Source organism: Felis catus, chromosome B4 (genome assembly GCF_018350175.1).
Source record: "Felis catus isolate Fca126 chromosome B4, F.catus_Fca126_mat1.0, whole genome shotgun sequence".
Taxonomy (NCBI): Eukaryota; Metazoa; Chordata; class Mammalia; order Carnivora; family Felidae; genus Felis; species Felis catus.
In genome coordinates, this window is record NC_058374.1 from 45169605 (window position 1) to 45187418 (window position 17814).

General features: G+C 38.3%; 1 protein-coding gene across 2 annotated transcripts; it reads right to left on the reverse strand.

Moving 5' to 3' along the window:
- Positions 1-1196: 1196 nt before the first annotated feature.
- Positions 1197-17434, reverse strand: LOC102899579 (NKG2-D type II integral membrane protein-like). Of its 2 annotated transcripts, none has more exons than XM_023256773.2 (7): positions 17136-17434; positions 15255-15354; positions 14893-14976; positions 11994-12107; positions 9481-9626; positions 5094-5197; positions 1197-2147 (listed from the first exon to the last, which is right to left on the reverse strand). In XM_023256773.2, the coding sequence occupies exons 2-7, from the start codon at positions 15286-15288 to the stop codon at positions 2021-2023; spliced, it is 609 nt and encodes a 202-aa protein (XP_023112541.2). In that variant the 5' UTR covers positions 15289-15354; positions 17136-17434; the 3' UTR covers positions 1197-2020. The 2 variants fall into 2 exon arrangements, with proteins under 2 accessions (XP_023112541.2, XP_023112540.2); XM_023256772.2 differs by having other exon boundaries at positions 15255-15395.
- Positions 17435-17814: the final 380 nt, after the last annotated feature.

The following is a 17814-nucleotide window of genomic DNA, read 5'->3' on the forward strand; positions in this document are numbered from 1 at the left end:
TCCCACTACCTGTATGACCTTATTTGGAAATAAGGTCTTTAGAGATGTAATCAAGTTAAAATGAGGTCATTAGGGAGGGGGCAAATCCGATATGGTGAGTCTCCTTATAAGGAGGAGGACATGTGAACAGTGACAGAGAAGAAGAATGCCCTGTGATGACAAGGGAAGGATGGGGTGACACAGAGACAAACCAAGAAACACCAAGGATCACCCACAACCACCAAAAGCTGGGAAGAGGAGAGGAAGAATTTACTCCAACGGAGTAAAATAGTCTCAAATGGAGCTTGGCTCTGCCACTGCAATTCTAAACTTCTCACCTCCACAACAATGAAAAACTAAATGCACGTTGTTCAAAGACACCCAGGTTGTGGTTGTTGTCATGGCAGCCCAAGGGATCACTACAACACCCTGTAACCAGCACCCAGCTTATTACACTCCATATTATCAGCACCTGAGAAATGCACCTGGGACATGGTTTCTTTCCAAGCATAACTCTGCACCATGGTAAAGACGAGTCATTCCCCCATTATTATTCTTCTTGGGAATAAATCCATACAGCAGGAATTTTGACCTCATTTCTTTCTTTTTATATATTTTTTAAATATTTAATTTTTTTTGAGAGAGAAATGGAGTGTGAGTGGGGAATGGGACAGAGAGGGAGGGAGACAGAGCATGAGCAGGGGAGGGGCAGAGAGAGAGGGAGACGCAGAATCCGAAGCAGGCTCCAGGCTCTGAGCTGTCAGCACAGAGCCAAATGCAGGGCTCGAACCCGTGAACCATGAGATCACGACCTGAGCTGAGGTTGGTTGCTTAACTGATGAAGCCACCCAGATGCCTCTGTCCTCATTTTTAATAACATAGATTACATTTGCCTGGTGAGGAACCTTATGAAAAAAGTATAATTTTATAGGATGAACGATTTTATGTCTGGTTTCTTTGCTCAAACTTAGGTTTGTGATATTAATCCACAATGACACGGACAGATAGTTTAAATGAAAAAAAAATACCCTAAACATATGCTCAGCCTCACAAATACCAGGAAATTATAAATTGAAATGACACAAATATACCTTTTTTTCAATTGGTGAAGATTTTATTGGGAAAACCAAGCAGATTGATAATACACTATGGTGGGGAAGTGGGGAAGCAGGAATTCTTGGACATTGCTGTCTGCAGATATAGACGTACAACCTCTATTGAAATATGAAATGGTCTATTAAAATGTAATGTATCCACACTTCGATGCTGAAAGTACACTGCTAGACATTTACCCTACATTTACCCTATATCTATCCATGATAGTAAATGAGACTGTATTAAGTGCTATTCATTCCACCATTGTGTAACAACTGTAAACTTTTAGGACAAACCTCAATATCCATTGGAAACAACACTGGTAAATAAAGTGTTGGCACATCCATTTGGCGTATCATTTGCTGCAGCTTACAAAAAGCGAGGCACCTTCTTATGTACTGATACAAAATAAACCATGTGACATATTTTTAAGCAAAAACATAAAGAAGCAATACAACGGTGTGTAGCTGTGTAACATTTTGTTTCCCCGACAGCATGCCTTTGGTGGTACTTTTCTAGAGTATCTCCAGAATACTATCAAAACTAGTTACATGTTTGCCTCTCAGATGGCAACTAGGTGCATAGGGGCCAAGATGGGGTGAGAGAATTTGTTTATCAGTTCGTACCTCTTATGTTTTCAACAATGTGAACGCATTAATCACCTATTTGAATCAAGATCTTTTATTTACTTTTTAAATGTAAAATCTTATACTCAATCAAAATGAATTTGTTTCATATTCTCTGGTGGCTTGGTTCTTGAAATTTCAAAAAACTGTATTTTTAAATGTATAATTTTGCTATTCTTGTATCCTTACTGAGGGATGTTTGAAACATCACAATCCTACATAATCATACATAATTGACTAATCGGAGTGAAAACCCTTTGTTTTTTCTGAATACCTGTTAAAGAATGGAAATGTTAAAAACTTTGATCACAGTACTTCTTTTAATTATCAGAGCCAGAGAACTCCTTTTCACAAATGTAATGAAAGAGTCTGCTACAATTAGTAGTAAAAATAATTGATGGCTTGAGGCATGCACATTTTACAGTCGGTCCACGGTGTTCTAAATTCCTGCACCAGAAAATAAATTTATTTTAGAAAGACATTTCTCAGGCAAAATTTATCACAAATTGAAAACATATGTGCAGTTTTTTCAATGGCCATTCAAATGTTGAGAGGGACATATAGCCTTAAGATGATGAAGCGTAATTGTACCTAAACCTAATGAAATGTTACCAATGGACCATTGGAACTAGTGAAGAAGTACAAAGAGTAGTATAGACTGCGAGGTAGAGGGAGTTATACGTATACACTTGAAATATGCTCCTAAGACCCCTGACATGTCTGGGAAGTGATCAAATAAAGAATGTTTATTAAGTGACACACTGCAATTACATATAAACATATTTCTAAGTGCCTATAATTCAGATTGATGTGCCCAGAGCAAGCATCTCCACTGGTAGCCTCACTTTGAGCAAAAAAGGTGCTGATTTGCATTTAAAATAGGGTGCACTTTTTCTCCACTGAGCCTAATGTCTTCCACACCAAACGAAGCATTAGACTTCGGTGAAATTGGGCCATGAGAATAAGGAACCTGGATTTTTAAATATGAAGTCTGGGCTACACCGTCCAGATAAAAACATTTCTTAGTTTTAATTTTCACCCAAATCCTCAGGAATCTGATGGGAAGTAACCATTTCAAGAAATAAAATGGAGGTGTCCCCAACTTTTTACATTCAGCTGTTGTTTCAGTAGAACTTCTTTGTAGGGGGTTCCATTGCCCTCGCTGCCCCTTCATGGGTTTCCTTCTGTCTGTTGAAGCACTTTTCTCAGTGATGTTTTCTGGTTATCCTCTTGTCCCCTTATCTTAACATGACCTTAAACATGAGGGTGTCCGAGGGCTCAGCCCTTAGATTCCCGAGAATCATCCCAGCCTCGCACATGTCACACTGTCTATCCACTGCTGCACACAACATGTGCATCCCAGGCACAGACCTCTCACCTGATCGGCATGATCATCTATCACAAGGCCCATGCGACACCCCCGCACATACCTAAATGCTTAACAGTTTTACTACCATTGTATCTAAAACTGAATTCCAAATATGCCTTATTAACGTTAATGGGAATGTCATTCTTACCACTCTTGGACCAAAAACCTTGACACCATCCCTGACTTGTCCGTCTCACACACATCTTTGGAACAAGTGTAGAATCTGGCCACTTGGCCATCTCAGCTCAACAGACTGTCCAGAGTGCGTCTCCAAAGCAGGAGCCAGCTTTTGTCCCTCCTCTGCTGAAAACCCTCTAATAGCTTCTCATGACCCTCATGAACCAATCCAAGGTCTTACATTTTTCTGATCCCCACATGCTCTCACCGTCATTCCCTCTCTGACCTACTTCTCTCCCACCTCGTTCCCCTTGCTCCAGCATCCCAGGCCCTCTTGCTATTTCCTCAGGAATGCTAAGGACACTCCTACCTCTGAGTCTTGACCACAGCTGTTGTTACTGCTGGGATGCATTTGTATCAGCTAATCCACATGCCCTGCTCATTCAAGATACTGAACAACACAGGGGCGCCTGGGTGGCTCAGTGGGTTACGCATCTGACTCTTAGTTTTGGCTCAGGTCATGATTTCATGGTTTGTGAGTTTGAGCCCTGTATTGGGCTCTGCACTGGCAGTGTGGAGTTGACTTGGGATTATTGCTCCCCTCTTTCTCTGCCCCTCCCCTGCTCACTCATGCAAGCTCCCTCTCTCTCAAAAATAAAAATAAAAAATAAAAACAGATACTATACAAACATCGGTTCTCAAGGAGTCTGTCTCTGACCACTGCATTTAAAGCAGTGAAATCTCTTCCTCTTAATTTCATAGACAAAAGATACCTTGTGATAGAGCTAAAAGTAAGACCTCACACCACCACGTAGCTTTTATCATTCTCTAATGTGCCATGTAATTTACTTGGCATATTGGGATTGTCGTCACTCATCACCAAGAGCACTATGATGTTTGCATTGGAATGTAATATCCATAAGGGCAGGACACTGTAGCGTGTTTCATTCACCACTATAGCTTCAGCGGCTAGAAGGGTGCCTCGCACATCGTGGGCCATCAATAAACAGCATGTCAAATAGCCTGTTTTTCATGGTGTCCCCATGCTACTTAGATTCAGTTAAAACAGATCGCTTTTCTACATTTTCCTAACTCGTTTCCTGGACATCAACCAACAAATCTATGTGATTTACTAATGAGACAGGGCTTCCAGAAATTATGTGGACTTCTGCTAAATAATACCATTGAAGATTTTAATGACCACGTTAGAGTGCAACATTATTAGATGACTTATTGGGATAAGCTCTTTTTTTTGTTGTTGTTCTTGAATGATACCAAGAAAACAGGTTACAGATGTCACTTCCAGAGAGAACTGGCTTTATAAATACAACTTTTCTTTCCTCGTTGTATTTTTAACATTTCCTGCAACTGTACATGTGTACCTGCTAGTACTGTAGAACATACAAGAGAAAGATACAAAAGCAAAATATCATTTTACTGTGTTTGGAAGGACCCTCCATTAAAGAACATGGAATAAATCATGCTCTTTGGGTCTACTGAGGTCTCAGATTTGCATTCAGTTGCCTATCTAAGAAGCGAGATCATGGGGCGCCTGGGTGGCACAGTCGGTTAAGCGTCCGACTTCAGCCAGGTCACCATCTCGCGGTCCGGGAGTTCCAGCCCCGCGTCAGGCTCTGTGCTAATGGCTCAGAGCCTGGAGCCTGCTTCCGATTCTGTGTCTCCCTCTCTCTCTGCGCCTCCCCCGTTCATGCTCTGTCTCTCTCTGTCCCAAAAATAAATAAACGTTGAAAAAAAAAATTTAAAAAAAAAAAAAAAAGAAGCGAGATCAAATGGAATTAAAGATATTCCCTAAGTCCTCAAGGATCTGTTCCACTTGTTCACCAATAATCTACCAATCAGTTACTGAGCAGGAAAGAGGGCAGGAAGATGGTGAAATAAAAACTTACAGATTCTGAGATACGATTGAGCCATCCAGCCACTTTCGGGGATTCTTGGGTCCTACCTTTAATCCAATCCAATAACTGTATGTTATTTTTGATTGAATGAAGATCTGTGTGTAAACCAGAATAATTAGGATTATTCACAACATCAATGAAAATGCCTTACCCACAGAGGACTCCTAAAATACTGAGCATTTAGATCTCCAAATGCCACTATGATAAATGAAGGAGGCGGGCTAATTTCTCCATGGGGCAGAGAAGACATTGAAATGGAAATGCTTCAGTGAAGGAATCACTCAATTCTTGGTGACTGGATGAAAGATATACAGAAAGGGAGACAATGAACTTTAAAAATATCTCCATGTATGATGAAGTCGATAGGTAAATATGACTGCACTAAACCTGGAACTTCTCTTCATAAGACATCTTCTTCTCTTCTCTAAGACACCTTAGAGATTGTATAATACAAGCTTCAAATATGGAGATATCTGCAATAATTTAAAGAACAAATACATGTTTCTAGAAATCAACAAGAAAACAAAATTATCCAATAAGAAATAATGGGCAAAAAAAGAGAACATATTTCAAATAAATAAGGCATCATCTCAGTTGGTTGTGTCCAACTTCAGCTCAGGTCATGATCTCCTGGTTCCTGAGTTCAAGCCCCACCTTGGGCTCTGTGCTGACAGTTCAGAGCCTGGAGTTTGCTTTGAATTCTGTGTGTGTGTGTGTGTGTGTGTGTGTGTGTGTGTCTGCCCCTTCCCCACTCAAACTCTGTGTCTCTCAAAAATAAACTTAAAAAAAGTTGTTGAAGTAAATAAGGAATATAGCCATATGTATAGAAAGGTACCAAGCTCACTAGAGATCAGAAAAGTGCATATCAGAGCACCTGAGTGGCTCAGCTGGTTAAGCATCTGGCTCTTGATTTCAGCTTAGGTCATAGTCTCATGATTTTTGAGATTGAGCCCCACATCAGGCTCTGCACTGACAGTGCACAGCCTGCTTGAGATTCTCTCTCTCTCTTTCTCTCTCTGACCCTCTCTTAAGCTCTTTCTTTCTCTTTCTCTCTATCAAAATAAGTAAACATTTTAAAAATGCAATTCAATTCCACAAGGATATATCTTACAAGTATTCAAGTGGCAGAAATTAAAATTAACACCAAGTTTGTGTGATGATAGAGATCAAACATATCTTTTAAGCTGTTGTTCAAATCATATTGAAAAATAATTTAGAACTATCGTATAAAATTAAACTGTTACAAACATTGCCCAGTGATTCCACTCCTAGGATGATATGATAAATAAAAGTGAGGACACACAGAACAATTTTTCACAGAAGCGTGTCTAAGCATGTTTAATGAAGGAATATTCATAACAACAAAAGGTGGAAACAACCCAGATTCCCATCATCTAGAGAATGGATGAAGTATATCCACACTGCGGAATATTATATGGCAGTGAAAAATGAAGAAACTATACCTACATGTTAACACAGCATTTCCCATTTATTTGCTTTGTGCCCTTAAGCAAATACAACTTTTTTGAACGTTTTATTATCTATACAGTGGGAATCCCTATCTCTTTTAAGATTTTGTGGACTGGATAATGTATGCAGTCTCTAAAATATCTTTAACATAAAAATACTGTAAGTTATTTTTAATCATTATTCCAATTGACATATTATATTTCCTTCAAATTTTTCTTATGGATGCAAATGTGAAGCAACAAATTAATGTTCTTTCCTAAAATGAATGTAATCTAATCATTCTCCCTCTTTCTCTTTCTCTCAAACACACACACACACACACACACACACACACACACACATGCACACACAGACCAATTTTTTTTTCACTGTAACTGTGTAAGAAAAAATTTTAATACTGTATGTTTAAATGCCTAAGGAAAATGGATGGGTATTATATAAACATGACAAATACATGCTTTATCATTTCTAGGTTTCTGAAGAAACACTAAAACTAAATATTCTTTGATTCTTTTACTCACATAATTTTGCTAGATATTAGGGGTACACATAAATGTATCAAATGCAATCTCAGTTTCAGTATCAATGGATTTAAGCCACTGTTTTCATCACACTCTTAGGCTTTACAAAGCAGCAAAACACAGGAAATCCTAAACTATCAGTGTAAGAGTAATGCTGTTCTACAGCAAAGTCTGTCACAGGTCTGTATAGTATATCAGCAGTCCAGTTCAGACACTGAAAGCCAGGCTATCACAATGAGGTAATAGACTATGAAACTTGGATTTTGCTCTGATCAATGGCAAAAGTCTCAATAAATTTCAAAGGCTGTAGATTAGTTCATGGCAATGCAAGGAGAACAGGTATAAGAAGAAGTTTCAGTGAAACTCTGAAGTCCAGGGAGGCCTGGGTGGCTCAGTCGGTTAAGCCTTCAACTTTGGCTCAGGTCATGATCTCACGGTCCGTGAGTTAAAGCCCCGCGTCGGGCTCTGTGCTGACAGCTTAGAGCCCAGAGCCTGCTTCAGATTCTGTGTCTGTCTCTCTCTCTGACCCTTCCTCGCTTACACTCTATCTCTCTCTCTCCTTCAAAAATAAAACAGTGAAACTCTGAAGTCCAGAAACTTCAGTGGCAGGACTAAAACTGAAGAAAACTGGATTGGAAATTACAAGGGAAATATGGGTAATAAATAAGTTAATTTCTGAGTGAAAAATCTCAGATCATTTAGGAATTGATAGAGAACAATTGAGGTTTAAATTAATCAAAGTACTTATAAGCTGTAGCTGGATTTTTTTTTAATTTGTTTGAATCCATATGCTGTTATCTAACTCACTTGTTTCCAACAGTTAAAAGGTATTCATTCATATTATTATTTTAATAAGAGTTTTATAAATAAGAAAATATAGAAGTTTTTTTGTTTGTTTTGTTTTGTTTGTTTTTTTAAGTAAGGCCTAGACGTGGGGCTTGAACTCACAACCCGAAGATCAAGAGTCAAATACCCTACCAACTGAGGCAGCCAGGCACCTCAGTGTTGTCTTTTCTTTAACATAGGGTTTTTAACTTATCCTTCACAAGATACTAATAGAAATAATATTGCTATGAATAATTAGTGTAACTGGAATCAGTGCCTAAATGGAATCATTAGAAGGAAATCATCAGAATCCATTCGATTGACTTTATATTCCCAAACTACGTAAGGAATAGCAATGTGATCTAAATTTTTCTCTTCTAGAAAAGAGATGTTTCCTCTGTCATTCTGGATTATAAGTAAAAGAAAAGTACATTTTTTAAATTTTTTTTAGCTTGTATTCATTTTTGAGGGAAAGAGAAAGAGTGTGAGTGGAGGAGGAACAGAGAGAGAGGGAGACACAGAATTTGAAGCAGGCTCCAGGCTCCAAGCTGTCAGCACAGAGCCCGATGCGAGGCTTCAACTCATGAACTGTGGGATCAAGACCTGAGCCAAAGTTGGCCACTTAACCAACTGAGCCATCCAGGCATCCCGCCCCCCCAAAAAAATACGTTTTTAAACAATCATTGCAACTACATTCAATCTCTCTATTTTTCATCCTTTTTTCTCATGGCTATGAAAATGAGTCTCATCTTGCCTTAAAAGTCTCATCTTGCTGTGCCTGGGTGGCTCAATCGGTTATGTCCAACTTCAGCTCAGGTCATGTTCTCTCACTTTGTGAGTTCGAACCCGCGTCTGGCTCTGTGCTGACAGCGCAGAGCCTGGAGCCTGCTTCAAGTTCTGTGTGTCCCTGTCTCTGCCCCTCTCCCCCCCTCTTAAAAATAAATAAACATTAAAAAAAGTTTAAGAAGTGTGATCAGCCCCGAGGCTCCTGGGTGGCTCAATCAGTTAAGCCGACTTCAGCTCAGGTTATAATCTCACACTTGTGAGTTTGAGCCCCTTGGGCTCTGCACCGATGCTGACAGCCTGCTTGGGATTCTCGCTCTCTGCCCGTCCCCCACTCACACCGTCTCTCACTCAAAATAAATAAGCTTAAAAAAAAAAAAAAAGTGTGATCAGTCCCAAATACTGATGAAGGAACAGAACCGAGTACAATACGAAATTGTCTCCTTCAGGCTGCTTTTTCTTTCGCCCTGTATGAGCTCTGAGAAGCTAAATACTGAACTCTCTGACCTATACTAAAATGGGAAGATGCGACACCTAGACTAAAAAGACTGAAAAACATCTCACGTCACCATTTCCCTGGCTGAAAACGATGGTTCTTCCAGGTCTCTGTTACACCAGGTCTCTGTGTCTCCTCCTCGGCAGAGACATCTGCACCAGTTAACAAGTGCTTCCAAACAAAGTGGCCAAATTATACCGGAGGCAATTGTAACAATTAGCCTAGCTCAAGACATACAAATTTCCCAGAAAGCATTTACTCAGGTTTAGTAGAGTAGACGTACTTGCTCCTCTTTAGTATCAATCTTCACGAGACTAGACTGCAGATCTTGGCATGCCACCTTGCTCCTCTCCCAAGTTTCCTCTTCTTTTGAAAAGTGGTAACAGCTTTTTCGACAACAGTACCATTTTCCTTGAAATGTGTCATTGTCTTCATTCCATAATCATGGGTTAGAAAACAATATTGTTAAAATGCCGAACCTACCCAAAGCAATCTACATATTCAATGCAATCCCTATCAAAATAACACCAGCATTCTTCACAGAGAGAGAACAAACAATCCTGACATTTGTATGGAACCCAAAAAGACCCAGAATAGTCAAAGGAATATTTAAAAAGAAAACCAAAGCTGGAGGCATCATAATTCCAGACTTCATGCTGTATTACAAAGTTGTTTTCATCAAACATTACGGTACTGACACAAAAACAGACACATAGATCAATGGAACAGAACAGAGAACCCAGAAATGGACCCACAAATGTATGACCAACTCATCTTGGACAAAGCAGGCATAGAAACTACAGTGGAAAAAGACAGTCTCATCAGCAAATGGTGTTGGGAAAACTGGACAGCGACATGCAGAGTGAACCTGGCCCACTTTTTGACACCATACATAAAAATGAACTCAAATGGATGAGATGCATAAGACAGGAAGCCATCAAAATCCTCGAGGAGAAAACAGGCAACAACCTCTCTGACTTCGGCCATAGAAACTTCTTACTAGACATGTCTCCAGAAGCAAGGGAAATAAAAGCAAAAATGCACTATTGGGACCTCATCAAGGTAAAAAGATTCTGCACAGTGAAGCAAAGCATCCACAAAACGAAAAGGCAACCGACAGCATGGGAGAAGATATTGGCAAATGACATATCAGATAAAGGGCTAGTATCCAAAGTCTATAAAGAACTTATCAAACTCAACACCCAAAAAAACAAATAATCCAGTGAAGAAATGGACAAAAGATGTGAACACACACTTTTCCAAAGAAGACATCAGATGACTGACAGTCACGTGAAAAGATGCTCCACATCACTCATCATCAAGGAAATACAAATCAAAACCACAATGAGATACCACCTCACACCTGTCAGAATGGCTAAAATGAGCAATTCAGGCAACAACAGATGTTGGCAATAATGTGGAAAAAGGGGAACCCTTTTGCACTGCTGGTGGGAATGCACACTGGGGCAGCCACTGGAGAACAGTATGGAGGTTCCTCAAAAAAATTAAAAATAGAACTACCCTATGACCCAACAACTGCACTACTAGGTGTTTATCCAAAGGAAACAAAAATGCTGAAGGGGAACGTGCACCCAATGTTTATAGCAGCACTATCAACAATAGCCAAATTGTGGAAATGGACCAAATGTCCATCGATGAATGGATAAAGATGTGGTGTGTGTGTGTATATATATATATATATATATATATATATATATATATGTGTGTGTGTGTGTGTGTATACACACACACACACACACATATATATACACACATATATATATAATGAAATATTAGCCATCAAAAAGAATTAAATCTTGCTATTTGCAGCAATGTGAATGGAGAGTGTATTATGCTAAGCAAAATAAGTCAATCAAACACAAGTATCATATGATTTCACTCAGTGTGGAATTTAAGAAACACAACAGATGAACATAGGGGAAGAGAAGAAAATAAGATAAAAAAACAGAGAGGGAGGCAAACCATAAGAGATATTTCAATGCAGAGAACAAACTGAGGGTCACTGGAGGGGTTTGGGTGGGGAGATGGGCTAAATTGGTGAATGGCATTAAGGAGGGCACTTAGGATGTGCACTGGGTGTTACATATGTACATGATGAATCACTAAATTCTGTTCCTGAAACCATTACTACACTGTATGTTAACTAGCTTGGATTTAAATAAAAGAAAAAAGAAAACAACAAAAAAAAAGGAATGCGTCATGGTCTTTATCTTGAAACAAAAGCCGCATGATCCTCAACCACGAGACAACTTAGAGACCTTTCCTTTCCCTGTATTTCTTCCTTACTTCACACTGAATGATGAAAAAATAGGTGGTTTTCCTGTATCCCAAAAGTCTGTTGGGAATAGCTTTTGGCCAAACTGTGGGGCCAGAGATCATGTCTCAGACCGCAGACCATTGCTTGGATTACACTGAGAAATCATGACTTCCCAACTACAGATACACTGCTCCAATACGAAGCAGTTCTCCCTTCAGGAGAAATCCACCAAAGTGAATATAAGAGAATGGTATTAATTCCAAGGGATCTATATTGGAGAAAATTCATCACAGGCATAAATCACTCAATCAAATCAAAATGACTTCGTGAAAGGCAACAGTTCAATTAGCTATAATGAAGAAAATGGATTTGATTTTTTAAAAAGGTCAGCAAAATTAAAGAACCTAAGTTCAATGTAAAGTTTTAAAGTTATATATCAAAATGGGATCATTTTGACATATGGGGTCATTCCATGGAAAAAAATCTGTAAACTACTAGTGTGATTATTCAGTACCTACCTGTACTGAATTGATTACAGTGAATTGAGTGATCTCCAACTTCTGCTAAGGAAGCATTTTTTTCTTCTGTTTTTTTCATATCTTGCCTGGTGGCACCAGAATACCTATGAAAGACTTCAATTCATATTATAAAATTAAGGTCTTGAATGCTTGTAATAGATCACTTTATTATAATCATTCTAATTCTAAATGGCATAGTGAATGTTGCTGATTAAATGAAAGTACAATCAGAGAAAATGTTAGGTTAAAATATGTTGAAGTGTCAGTGGGGCGCCTGGGTGGCTCAATCGGTTAAGTGTCCAACTTCGGCTCAGGTCATGATCTCACGATCCATGAGTTCGAGCCCCGCGTCGGGCTCTGTGCTGACAGCCCGAAGCCTTCTTTGGATCCTCTTGCCCCCCCCCCCTCCTGCCCACCCCCACTCTCCTGTGTTCTCTCTATCTCTCTCTCAAAAATAAATTAAAGACATTCAAAAAAAAAAAAAAGAGCGAGAGAGAGAGAGAGAGAGATTAAGACCTCAAGTACCTAAATACTACTATTTCTTGTGACTAACCAATTCCCTTGTCCTTTCCTTTTTGTCTATCCAAGGACACATGCTATAGAACTAATTTTGGCAGGACCTCTAAGAAGACTGCAACATGGTATTTATGCGCCTCTAAAAATAGTCAACTTCACTGGGGCTCCTGGCTGGCTCAGTCCATAGAGCAAGCCACTCTTGATCTCAGGGTCATGGGGGTTGGGTGTGGGGCCTCCTTGAAAAATAAAAACAAAAATTTTAAATATACAGAAATGGCCAATTTTGGAACACAAGTTTCTGCAACTCAAATGATAAAATATCACAAAACTGTACACATACAAACTAATGCTGGCCAACGCTTACGGTTTTCTTCACCATTTCACCACTCAATATTACTCAGTATAGTTCCTGAGTCACACTCTTTTCTCAATTCAACAGCTATTTCAAGTATTTATACTTTGCCTAAATTATCTGGGGCACCTCCTTGACTCTCCCTGTCTCTGAGCACATGGCCTCATCTGCTCCTTCCCAGGGAAACAGTCACCAGCAAGGATACCTTCTCCTCACCTTCCTGCACCTCCTCCTATAGATACACAGGTACCTTTCACTCTACCCCAGAAAAATAATGTGCTTCGCATCGAACAAGTGTGAAACTCTCACCCCTGCTCTGGATTTCATCCCCTATTAAATCTTTGGTGGTCTTCATCTCCTACTGTCAATTTCTCTCTTGAACCCTCCACAGTTTCCTTCTCATGGTTCCCTTCTCTTGCATATGATCATCTCAAGTCAACTTTCCCACAAAGTTCCTGTCCTCCTTTTTCATATTTTTTTTGTAACAGAGTTCTTTTCTTTACTCTCAGATTGGGTGCTAACATAAGATTGTTCACATTCCTGCATTCATGAGACACTAACCACATTGCTCTCAGAACTGGTTTTTCTTCCTTAGTTAGCAAGTTGTTAGCTACCCCCAAATTGTCGCCAGGACCTTAAGCATCACATTTATTTACTTTGATAGTCATTTCATCTCATCTCCCTACTTCTCTCACACGCTGTAACTAATGCACATTTCAATTGCTCCCTTCATACATTTTACATACAGTGTTATTCCTTCTTTATGTATTGATTCATTTTTAACTATTTCAGCTGATAAAAATGTATCTGATAAAAAATGTAGCTGATAAAAAAGTTTTCTGGACCTCAGCATGAAGTATTCTATTCAGCTGATATCTTGAAGCCATTACCCCAGCACTAATATTATTTTATTTTAAAAACTGCTTTGCTTACGGGGCACCTGGATGGCTGTCAGTTGAGTGTCTGACTTAGGCTCAGGTCTTGATCTTAGGGTTCATGATTTCCAGCTGCTCATCAGGCTCCCTGCTGTCAGCACAGAGCCCACTTAGGATCTTCTGCCTTCTTCTCTTTCTGCCCCCGACCCCAGCTCATGCTCTCTCTCTCTCTCTCTCTCTCTCTCTCTCTCTCTCTCTCTCTCAAAAATAACTAAGACATTAAAAATAAATAGGAGTGCCTGGGTGGCTCAGTGAGTTAAGCATATGACTTCTGCTCAGGTCACGATCTCACGGTTGATGAGTTTGAGCTCAGCACCGGGTTTTGCACTGGTGGTGAGGAGCCTGCTTGGGATTTTCTCTCTCCCCATCTCTCTCTGCCCTTCTCCCATTTGCATGCTCCCTCTCTCTCTCTCAAAAATAAATAAATAAATAAATAAATAAACCTCATCTTTAAAAAATATATAACTGTTTCATTAAAAAAAAATCTTCCCCTTTAAACTGAGCTCATTAAGTGCTGACTTTTTAAAATTGCTGTACCTTTAGTATCTATCATATATAGGCCTTGACCCAGAAAGATCCTCGAAATTGTTGCTGAATTCATGAGCCAAAGGATTAAAAAATCAGGAAGAAGATATTTAAAAAACATTGTATATAAATTTTTAACAATTGATATGAAAAATATAAAAAGTGATATAAAAATAAATCAACCTTATATTCCTCTGTGATTTAAGCAGTATTGCAGTATGATACGGAGTGTAATACTCAAAGAAAGATTTTTCCAATTCTCTGCTCATATGGAAAACTTCCTCCTTCACAAAATATAAAGATGAATATATATGTAAACCTCACTGTACATTTCAGCAAAATTTTGTGCCATTACAGCCATGACATACACTATTTCGTGTGGTATAAAAGCTAAGTGATGGCAAAATAGCAAAATCATCGTCATCGATATTATAAACACCATCATGATTACTAACATTTCTATAGGACTCTGTAGTTTACAAAGGCTCAGCAGAAGTTCAGTTATGGTATCTCATTTTTCACGCTGCTCCTTGTTCTCATAAAAAAAAAAATGTGTGTGCCCAATACTCACGCAGATATCTCAAGCCTGTGCTTGCCAGCAGGAGGAAAAAACATGTAACTCCCAGGGTTAATGCAACCTTACGCCGTGGAAATTCTGTACAGATTCAGAAAGCAAAAATATATAGTAAGCATTGAGCTTAGGAAAGCCCTCAGAGTTGGAACAAAATGGAAATTCATTCTGGAATTGGAAATGAATATCCCTTTTTACTGTGATTACAAATATCCTTGAATTTTACATTTACATATACCCCTTGATCTCTGAAGAACCGGACAAATAACGTCGAATATACAGAAACCCAATTATCATGATTTCACTTCTTCTTACTTGAAATCATATTTTCACAAAATAGGAAAGCAAACAAAAAACTTTACCTCTCCTTTCATCCACTGCACATCTTTCGTCCATCTGTCTCCTCGAATAGGGTGATATCAGATTCGTGCACGTCGCTCTCTACTCGCTCATTTTTGAGGACTGTAGGCAAAGAGCACAGTTCGAATTCTGTGCAATGTGGCCTGAGACATTAAAATGGCAATATTTCTCATTACGTTACAGGGAGAGCTAAGTTAATGATAAGCATGATCATCTGAAATAAACAGGTTAAAGCAAGTATCTGGGAATATTAGGGAAAATTTTTTTTCATCTTTGTAATGCCTTACAACAGAGATTCTGCACAATTAAATAATGGTCCATGACCATTTATGGGCTTGTTATGTTAAGCATTCACTTCTTTCAAAATCATTGAATTCATGGCCAAAATTTAATAATTGATATATTCCATACTCACCTAAACCTCTAGGCTTATATCATCTTTTGAAAATTACGTTTGATCACTTAGTGCCTGTGTTATGCCCAAGTGGCAATTATATTGACACCAAATAGAGTTAGCCCTTCTTACTAAGGACACACACACCAATTTGACCAACACTGCGCCTGCTACATTGCTTATGTCAGACCCTGCTCATTCATTCATATTATCCCTTGAACTTTAGAGTCAGTGGATCATGACTCCTTTTTTCAAGCATGAGGAAAATATGAAAATCATGAGATTCAAGGAAAGGGAGTTTAGGAAGTAACATTAAATGAGGGAAGCATGACTTATAATTCTAACAGTGGTGATTGATTTCTTTTCTGTTTGTGGATGAGGAAAACTGAGCTTAAAGGAATATATATAGTATTCCCAATGTCAGACTGTAAATGATACTCTTTAGTTAAAATAAACTTATATTATAAATATATATAAATAAACATGCATAAAATATATTAAATGATAGTCTAGTTCAAGTAAATATATGTCAAAATATTATGTTATACTGAAAAGGGAAATATATACTCAGTTCAAGTATATATGTCATAAAAATAGCTTATTTATATTTATCCAAAAATATGATCCTTCACCTACACTTGGCTTATAGAAAATATTATCTCTCTCCCCTAGAAATAAAATACACAGTGATTAAAGAGGAGAAAACATTTTCCCCAAAAGAATATTTTTTGGTAACTGTAGAAAGAATCAGATAATTGTTTTTCCTCAATAGATGTGGTTTTTGGATTTTTAAAATATCTTAATATTTCACCATTTAATGACATTATACTGTCAGGAAACTTGAACAATCATCAAATAATGATAAAATGTATATACACACTGTCATTTGTTTTTCAATAAATATTCCCTCTACAAAAGTGCCAAATTATATATCTTGTCTTAAGGTTGTGTATTCCTAGCTAACCGGTTTTTGTTTAGTTGTATTTTAATTCACTATCCGTATAACAAAATAATAAGAAACTAAATTTGGAAATATAAAGCTGGATTTATTTTGCTAGAAAAATACTCCTATAGTCAAAGCATCAAACTTTTTTATTACACTTAACTGAAAGAAGAGAGAATTCAACCTTTGGATAGTTCATTGCTAACCAGTTAGGTAGCACCCATAGAGATAAGAGGGGAAAAATCACAGATTTATACTGTCTAAAAAATAATCACATACCCTTAAAACACCTCAGGATTAAAAAAATCATATTCTGCATCAGAAATATTCTGATCCACTCCTTTCCTCATTTGCAGAACGAAGTTAACATTCAATATGGATTAACATGGATCCAGGAGTCAGTTCTTGGGGCAACAATGCAAAGCCCTCCCAACTTCGTCCACAGCTTTCCCATAGCAAATGCAACTTTATCCCTCTCTGCTGGACAATGTGACAGCACAAGGCACGGGTCACCCAACCTCGCTGGCTGCAATACCTCATCCATACCTGGGATTTCACAGCCAGAAAAGAGCTTGGTCAGGATCACAGCTACGATGATGTGCTGGCTCTGGGGGCCTTTCGCCTCTGCCCTGACTCCAGAAGGTACTAGCTGACTTGCTTGACTGACTCAGAGAGACCGTGTCAGGAGAAAGATAGCCAATGGCCATGTGACATTAGATACTCCCCCCGCATGGTTTCCACTGGTGTCAGGGTCTCCTTTACTCCTGCACTCTGTGTCAGACAGCAGTCCTAGAGACCTCAAATGCTGAAGTTTGCAGACATTCTGTGGATCAGCACAAACTTGAGTTTTAGCAGTTACCCTGAAGCATAAAAAAAAAAGGCATTCTCAAAATCTCATGAGGTTAGGAAATGCTTAACAATAAATGTAAAAATTTATAAAAATAAAAAGGGAAATATCCACATTCAACTTGACATGATTTTTTCTTTTTACAAAATGAAGGTAAATTACCAATTACTTTATTTTTACTCTTTATATATATAAATAAATATTATAAATTGTGTATACATTGGACTCTGTTTTTAACAAACATCCTAAGGATAGCCATATTGCTTAATATATTATAGTAAATCTAAATACATAAAAATTGAGATAAATGATTTGAATATAGCACATACTTATTTGAATAATAGTACTTACTTGTTGTGTCCTTTTTAAACTGCCTGA

Excerpts from the sequence above, each read along its gene's own strand:
- LOC102899579 (XM_023256773.2), bottom strand. The coding sequence starts at position 15,288 with ATGGACGAAAGATGTGCAGTGGATGAAAGGAGAG. Across the intron at positions 14,977-15,254 it reads TGCAGTGGATGAAAGGAGAG|AATTTCCACGGCGTAAGGTT; the intron begins GTAAAGTTTTTT and ends GAATCTGTACAG. Across the intron at positions 9,627-11,993 it reads CTGTAATCAATTCAGTACAG|ACAATGACACATTTCAAGGA; the intron begins GTAGGTACTGAA and ends TATGGAATGAAG.